This window comes from Oreochromis aureus, linkage group 4 (assembly GCF_013358895.1).
Source record: "Oreochromis aureus strain Israel breed Guangdong linkage group 4, ZZ_aureus, whole genome shotgun sequence".
In the NCBI taxonomy this organism is placed as follows: Eukaryota; Metazoa; Chordata; class Actinopteri; order Cichliformes; family Cichlidae; genus Oreochromis; species Oreochromis aureus.
In genome coordinates, this window is record NC_052945.1 from 5,482,831 (window position 1) to 5,491,486 (window position 8,656).

Below are 8,656 nucleotides of genomic sequence, written 5' to 3' on the forward strand. Positions count from 1 at the left end.
CTTGTTAAATACTGCAGCAATAAAATTAAGAGCATCACAGTTGTGGGAATTTTGTTTTGCTTCATCTGGAAGATATCATCATCATCATATATTTGCCTTTGAAACTGTAATTACAGCTGTCACATGTTTTATAAGTGAAGCTTGCAAATGTGTAAGAGGCCACTGGAAAAGGTATCCACGTTTATCACATTACCAGAGAGTCTGACTAAATGTTCTGACAACAATTTAAATTCTATTTTTATGTAAAATATTAATTCTTAAACAAGAAATACTAAAACATCTATTTTTTGTTTTAGAGTTTTCATCTCGTATCTGCTGCCTATCATCAACCACAGGCATAGCTTTTTAATTATATTCACTAAAACAATTCTGGATATTAACACATTTCATTGGATAAGTTAAAACTTTATATATCAACAGAGGGAAAATTTAAGGATACAAGTATTTATACAAAAAGAAACAGACTACATTTACATTATGATCATTACATGTGATTAGTGTTGCTGTTAAATTACCAGTGCAGTACACACACAGCAGACTGGTCAGACTGGTACAAGAATATTTCATCTGTTCTAAAATCTATGCACCAGAACTTCATGTAATTACTGTGTAATAACAGAACTATATTACAGAAAAAAAATGTCTATAGCTGGAAGTAATTCTTTTTTTTTTATTGCATACTTGATTAAATAATGTTATTAATAAGGTTTTATATTTGACTGTGCAAATAAAATGTTCAGCAGAATTATGTACAAATCACATATATTATTCAAATTTTGCACTGACAGATATTTTCTCTGATACTTTATATTGCAGTAATCACAACTCTAGAATGAATACATTTTTTTCAGTTGACTTATTGGCAATTAATGTAATTACAGCATGAGGATGCCTCGCTGCGTGCTGTTACTGAAAAGACCTACAGTCTGAGGATTGCTTTCAAACATTTTCCACATAAAACGGCTCTATGATCTGATCATAGTTTCAGTTAGCATGAGTCAAGCACTTCATTGATCAGTAATTTACAACTGTTTCATTGGAGTTTTCATCATTCAGCAGATGGTTCTACCCTTTCTGCTTCACTCTGTTTCTTCACCTCCATCTCCAGATAAATTGGAGTCTCCAGGACAGCCTTCTTTTTTTCTGATGTTGGCAAACCTTCATTCAGAGAGTCATGCATATTCTGCCATGATTCGATCTCTGAACTCCAAAGTGCAGCTCTGGCTCTGATGAATTGTGACACTTCAGTCTCGCTGCCTTTAGCCAGACTGATGCTGTCTTTACAGATGAAGAAAATATCCATGCCGAGGAAGAGAGCATTAAGTGTAATGAGACCTGCTCTTGCTGACTTGGAGAGTGCAAGGGTCCCTTTGGCTGCTGCCTGACCAATATCTGGGATATCTGAGGCCACCCTGGGTGCATTACGTAACGCTTGTCCTTTTTGAGCCACAACTTTCCCAGCACTCCTGAGCAGCCCTTTAGTTTGTAACACCTTAACAGCAGAAGCGCCATCAACAAGTGCATCAATACCCTTTCCAATAGTACAAGCGTTAGCTGCAATCTTGCCAACTCCTACAACCATATTTATGTCAAGTGCGTCCAGTTTGGCAATGGTTTGACTGGTCACCTCCTCCAGACAACTCTGGAGACTCTGTACATCCTCCATAAAGTTCTTGAAGACTTCAGAGGCTTTCTTTCGTTGTGTAGCATTTACTCCAACCTCTGTTGCAGTGGTAACAGCACTGTTGACTCCACTGGTGATTCCCAGCCCGACTCCAGTCATTGTCAAAGCTAGAGAAACTCCCGCTGTGAAAGGAATTAATGCCAAACCAACAATGGACAGCACACCTCCAACTGCCCCCACGGAGCTGCCTGCCACACTGGAAATCTTTGCCCCCTTATTCATTCTGTCTAACTGAACAGCTGTCTCCTCCAGCTCCTTTAGAAACTGCAGCATCCTGGGCTGTCGCTTGTCGAACTCACTAATGAACCCATGGCACGGTTCCTCCTGGAACAAGAACACCAATCGGAACTGCTCGTTCATCCTGAGAGAAGAAATTTAAAAAGAATTAATGGGGTGACGCATTTGAAAATGTCAGCATGTTATTGCAATATTAACAATATTTAGGTTTAGTTTTTAAGGTTACATGACCAACAAAAACATGTCATGTGTCCTGCAAAACATTTTTTTGGTTGCAGGGATATAAGCCCTCCCTGCAGCCCATGAACAAGACTAAAGGTTTAACCTCCTACAACCCGAACTCTTTCAAGTCATGCATTTTTAATTTCTCTTTGCTATTTGAGCTGATTGGGACCTGATGAATGTAAAAACAAAGAATTACCTGATTTTTGTTTCTGAGAGAAGTGAGATCCACATATGAAGACATTAGTTTTAAATTTCGATCGAGTAGTGGCAGTATAATGTCCTCGTAAGTGGATATCAGGCCCTTGTAGAGCAAAATTTTGTATTTTGGTCTAAACAACCCAAAATGTGATCTCCACATATGTGGATGCCAGGTCCTAGGAGGTTAAGAAACATCTACAATGGCTTGACTTTACAGATCCAGAAGCTACATCATTTTTTTGTATAGTGTAGTGTCCAGACCAAGCATGTTTATCAGGGGTCTCGAACTCCAGGCCTCGAGGGGCGGTGTCCTGCAGGTTTTAGATGTGTCCTTGATCCAACACAGCTGATTTAAATGGCTAAATTATCTCTTCAACTTGTCTTGAAGTTCTCCAGAGGCCTGGTAATGAACTCATCATTTGATTCAGGTGTGTTGGCCCAGGGTGAGATCTAAAACCTGCAGGACACCGGCCCTCGAGGCCTGGAGTTCAAGACCCCTGATGCACTAAGAGTGAAACCGGTCTCACTGCAGTGGCAATGTCTACATCACAGCACCAACATCAAAGGACATCTTATGCAGGCCTGTAGGACACCAGCAGTATCTGACCCCTGAAATAAGATTAAAAAAAAAATAAAAACAAGCTCTGCGCTGACACATATTTGGGAACAGAAAAACTTACCTGATCTCATCAAGCTGATTTACGTGATCAAGCATTCTCTGTATGTCATCCTCAGACAAATCCACATCAAGATCAACCACAGTGTCTACAGCCATCTTCAGACCAAAGTCACTGAAGCAGCTGTGAAGAACGCAGGTCAACTTATTTAATACAATAGATGATACTTAATGTGCAAAATTCCTTAATATTTTGTACATTATTTATTTGTTTACCTTTTGTCCAACTTCTCACAGATTGTCTTGGAGGTCTGTATGTATCTGTCCAGCTGATATGCCAGCACTTCCATATTCTGAAGTTTGGGAAGGAAGAAGACGTTGTCGTCTCTTTCAAACTCCAGCAGCAGAGGACAGATCACTCGTGCAGCCATGATGACAACCTGAACATACTCAGGACTGATCCCTTCTGGAAGGTGTAACACCTGGTTCTCCGTGAACACATGCAGCGAGGTCACTGCCAGCTTCTCCACTGCATCCAGGAAGCTGCTGAGACTCTCCAGGCCACTTGCAGTGTCCTTCAACACTTTGACCAGCTCATTCTCCAGCTCTGCACGCTTGCTGTCTACATTCACAGTCACCTTGCACTTCATATACTCCACAAAGGCTTTACCTTTTTCCTCTGACTTAGTAACATGGTTGATGTTTAGGTCAAGTGCTTCAAGTCTATCTTTGATATCCCTCATCATTTTTATCTCGGTGTCTCTGCAGAGCATCCATTTAGAGAACATCTCACAGAATGTTCTCACTGTGTGGATGTAGGTGAGGGTGTCTGTGGTGTAGCGGCACAAGGCCTCCTGTAACTCCTTCCTGTAACACAAAGCATCATCTGTTTGTGAGGTTTCTAGGGGAATTCAAACAAAACTTGTACATGACAGCCCGGTCGCAGAGCTCAGTATAAAGTGCACTACAAAACAACTTTAACAGTTTAAACACTTTTTTTTTAATGTGTGAATGGACTAGACTGTAACCCAAATATTATAAGACCTTCCTCAACTTTCACTCACAGTTTAATGTGACATTTTTATCTCAAAGTGTTGAGCCTCACTGCCCACCTCCCCTACAGTTCAGCTTCAGTTTGCTAAGATTAGATTAGCAAAGTGTGAATCCACAAATCACTCATGTCCACAAAATGACCCAGCACAGCACAGAGTCCAACACAAACCAAAAAATGATTCAGCTTCAGATTTTATTTTGCTAGTAGTGCTAAGTGGGTAGCACTTTGTCGACAATAGCTAATATTAGAGGTTTTCTACCAAAAACTCAATTCGTGGAAGAATTTTTGTTTGACCTTGGGCTAACATGATCTTGCCTGCAAGCCTATTAAATAGCTGCCTATCGAATGAAGCAAAATACTGGTTTTCAGCGCATATTGTCAATGAATTTATCCCTGAGCTTATGTTGTACTTGGTAACTTAGCATTTGAAAATGGCTTTATCAGGTAAAGTTACAAATTAACTATCAATACATTTACACGTCCACAGTGGCATTTGGTCAAATTATTTCCATTTTTGGACGCTTGATGCCTGAGCTGATCGAAACTGACAACTAAGGATTGACAGGTTCTCAGTTACACCTGTACAATACTGAGCTATGCCTGATTGGATGAACAGACGTGGGCTGTCTGCCCAAGTTCCTTTATCTCAAACCAATGGTGGTGAAAGTTCATCACACCAGATGCGACTGATTTGTATAAATTAGACGGGGCATACATTTTGAGCAAATGAGGAGCAGGCTACAAAACACAGTGTGTCGATGTGCCTGATACTCAGGCATTAAATACATGTACTGATCTCTTAGTTAATATTCAATGTTATATGGTAATGGTAAATATCCTGTATTTGTATAGCGCTTTACTAGTCCCTAAGGACCCCAAAGAGCTTTACACATTCAGTCATCCACCCATTCACACACACTGGTGATGGCAAGCTGCATGTAGCCACAGCCACCCTAGGGCGCACTGACAGAGGCGAGGCTGCCGGACACTAGCGCCACCGGGCCCTCTGACCACGACCAGAGGGCCCGGTCCTCTATATACACAATAGAGCATCATAAAATTAGAGGGTAGTCATGCGCAAGTCTCATTGTGTACTAAAGGGCTTGAGACATCATCACATCCAGTCAAGTCTGGCCACTTTGTTTCCAAAATCCTTCCACTGCCATGACCTGGATGAATGAGGGTCTATACAGACGTCTCACTGTGGATTTAAAACGGGATCCAAAGTAATGATACAGACTTTCTTCATAGTCAGTTTGAAGTAAAGATAAAGATTCATTTTTTGAAGTGACAGCAGTGCCCAGGAGAAAGCAAAAGATGACAACAAGTGTCACACTTACTGGCACCAAAAGACATTCCCACTTCTTCTTAAGACTGATGGTAAAAATGTAGATTTGGTATTAATGTACCCTTTGAGGAAATGCCTCAAAAACATAAATAAATAGAAGAAAGAGGCTTTGGCAGAATGAGTAGCTCGGCTCCTTATTGAACTTGACACAGATCGGCTGTATGAGGCAGTCCTCCCAACACTTCTGTCTGGATTATCCTGTATTCATCATTAAAAACTTTTCACTACCCTTTTAAAACAAAATTACATCTTCTATGTTTGTTTTGTAACTTTAGTACTTGAAGACTTTGTGAACGCCTTGTATACCATTACACAGTTGGGGTTTGTTATATTGTCTCTATGTTTCAAGGTCTTGTTTGTATTCTAAAGATGCACTAATATTACAGAGATTTAAATAACATGCAGCAAAACCTCAGCAAAGGTTTGTCATTGTTTGATTAACAAAGAGTCTCTGGGTTGTGGTATTTTGTTGGCTCAGATAGACAAACTTGTTTTGTACCAACAAAGGCCTGAAAGTCCTTATTTTGTATTTTACTTATAAAGTAAGCAACTGCTGTACTGTTTTTCAATAAAAAAAAATATATATACATATATATACACGTACATATATACATATATATATATACATATATGAACATAGAAAAAAATCATAATGTACAGACAGATGAGTAGCCACTGAAGTCACAAACAGGCTAATCTTCTCACATAACAGGCCTTTTCACAGGAGAAGCACAATTAAAAATATCAAACTGAATAAATACAGCTGTGTGCTCTGCCACTGTTACTGCTGAATATCATGGAACCACCTTTAACATTATAAATCACACACTACTGTGCTTTAACAACTACATGTTAAAATGTCTTTTGCAGAAATCACTATTCAGTATTATCACAGCTTTAACCTTCTCAGTTGCTTTTTTTTATAATATAACCACTAGATGGCGCCAAATTACAAAAGGCTATGGGTCAGTAAATGGAGTTATGAGGACAGGTTTTAATAAAATGGTGTACTGCAATTCTGTGTTTTTTCTTTTTTTCTTTTTTATATATTTCCTCTGTTTTGTCCTGGTGCTGTTGCTGTACACCAACAGAAGATATAGCTCTTCTTCTTCTTCGTTGGGTGTGTATTGTGTATATTGTGCTTTATCATTTTTAAATTTATTAAAAATGTGAAAACTTTAATATTGTTACCCAAGTCCTGTGCTCATGGGACTTTTATTACTTATTATAAAGCCCGACTTCAGACATGCATAAGCAGGTAACATTAATGTGACTAAGTCACTTTGCCCTAGAGGTGTTTTGTTTAGGCCTCAATGATTATAGCGGTAGCAAAACACCTGGAATATTAATTAGCAGCACATTCATTATCAGATTGTTAATATTAATGCAACAGTGCTCATGTATCATTGAGATGTCTGTTGTAGTTGCAGTGTTTATGACTTAACCAGAGACTTTGTCCTTTAATACACTTCTGTATAAAGTTTTTCTATAGCCCCTCCAAACGTTTATGTAAGGAGTCATTGTGATTGAAAGAAAGAAAAAAGCAAAGATATGTTTTCTTAGGGAATTATTATTATTATTGTTATTATTATTATTATTGTATATTTGTACATTTTGCAGGTTTAAAAGATTAAAATATGAAAAGGCTTCAAGTCTAACTGCTAACAAAGAGACACGTTTTCGTGTAAAAACCACCAGTCCCATCACAAGGTTTTAAAATTAAATCTAACATAAAAACTTGGATGTAACCGGAACTGCAGCTGATTAAAGTGAAAGAGTAAATACGTAGAAGTAAAGTGGGCCTGTTCCTAAACAATTCTTGTAAAGTCGCTGGGTGTGTATATGCATTAAGTACATGCATATATGTACTTAATCAGTACATATATGCATTTCACTACATGTACTCTAAAAGTTTTCCATGCACCATGAGCCGCCTTACCTTGCCTCAGACATCTTCTTCTTCTCTGTGTGTTGTGTTCAGGTCCTCGCGGAGGTCTCACCTTTATCAGCGCAAAGGAAACAAGAACAGGATGGATCTGAAGCCCGCAGTCCAGCTGTTGTAGAAATTAACAAGCTCTCAATACCACACCTCGAGTGGACCTGCTGAAATAACTGCATACCCACTCAGTATTTAAACTGCCCGGTCACAAAAGTTTCGTTTTCATTTCTCCACATTGTGAGCCACACCTGTTTGTGTAGCACATTGGATCATGGACAATCAGCTGACTTTTGTTTGTCCCAATTCTCAGCCGATGCTGCTTTTTTTTTTATCCACGTTTGCCTTCCAAATGAACTCGAACACTCCACCTCAAAGTACGGGGGCAAACGGATGTACAGAACATATCTTTATAAAAACTTCTATGTCAGCAGTTGGATGACTGATCGCCAAACAATCCTGAATACTTTGCATATCTTCCATGAACTTTGGGGCATCATTGACTTTGCTTTTTTGTGTGCGTTTAACTCCAATCTCTGTTGAACTCGATGATGAAGTGTAAGCAGTATGTTTCTTGGAACAAGAACACAATCCGGAAGTTTGGCTCCATCCTTATCAGGGGAAACAGATATTTATTTTAGATTTCACATCTAGTTTCGGTTTCAAGTTTAGTTTTAGTTAAATATAATAGCCTTGGGGGAGCTGTTCATGGTCACAGCAAGATTTCAAAGAGATCTGAGGGAGGTGGTGAAAGTAAAAATTTTCCAAACCAGTTTTTATTTTGTCATTATTACAAAGTTGAGACTGAAGGGGGGAAACACTACAACTTTATCATTTTAAAACATACATTACAACATGATAAAGTCTGCAAAACCCGAGGTTTCATTACAAATTACCTGATTTCATCGAGCTGATTAATGTGACAAAGCATGTCTTGTGTGTTACTTTCAGGCAAATCCGTGCAGAGGTCTATCTGACTTATGTTCTTTATCAGAGGAAAATCTCAATAAGTCACAATAAGCCTCTTTTATTAATCTGAAATGTTCCTTACATGCAGAATAAGTAAATACAATGACTTAGTGTCCGATTCATTAAGTATGCAAAAGAGCAACATGTTTTAGTTAATCCGATTTTTACAAGTTGATGGCCAGTATTTGAAGTCAGCGTATAATGCAGCTGCATTTAGTATAAATGGGAAAATACATTTGCCTGTTCATAAACTATTTAAAGATATCCAATGTCCATTCAGATGATGCTGAAAATTTGTAACTTTCTCTTTAAAACAGCTGCAGCAATGAAAAATCCATATTACCATTAATTACCGTTTACCACCAAACGTATCTTCAGTGTTAAATGTT

General features: G+C 38.6%; 1 protein-coding gene across 1 annotated transcript; it reads right to left on the bottom strand.

Annotated features, from left to right (window-relative positions):
* Positions 1-428: 428 nt before the first annotated feature.
* On the bottom strand, positions 429-8,276 carry LOC116317942. Its single transcript, XM_039610678.1, has 5 exons — positions 8,195-8,276; positions 7,302-7,368; positions 3,237-3,827; positions 3,025-3,144; positions 429-2,045 (listed from the first exon to the last, which is right to left on the bottom strand). The coding sequence occupies exons 2-5, from the start codon at positions 7,313-7,315 to the stop codon at positions 1,049-1,051; spliced, it is 1,722 nt and encodes a 573-aa protein (XP_039466612.1). The 5' UTR covers positions 7,316-7,368; positions 8,195-8,276; the 3' UTR covers positions 429-1,048.
* Positions 8,277-8,656: the final 380 nt, after the last annotated feature.

Coding starts and splice junctions, on each gene's coding strand:
- LOC116317942 (XM_039610678.1), bottom strand. Junction 3,145..3,236: donor TGTGAGAAGTTGGACAAAAG/GTAAACAAATAA, acceptor CGTTCTTCACAG/CTGCTTCAGTGACTTTGGTC. Junction 2,046..3,024: donor AATCAGCTTGATGAGATCAG/GTAAGTTTTTCT, acceptor TTCTTCTCTCAG/GATGAACGAGCAGTTCCGAT.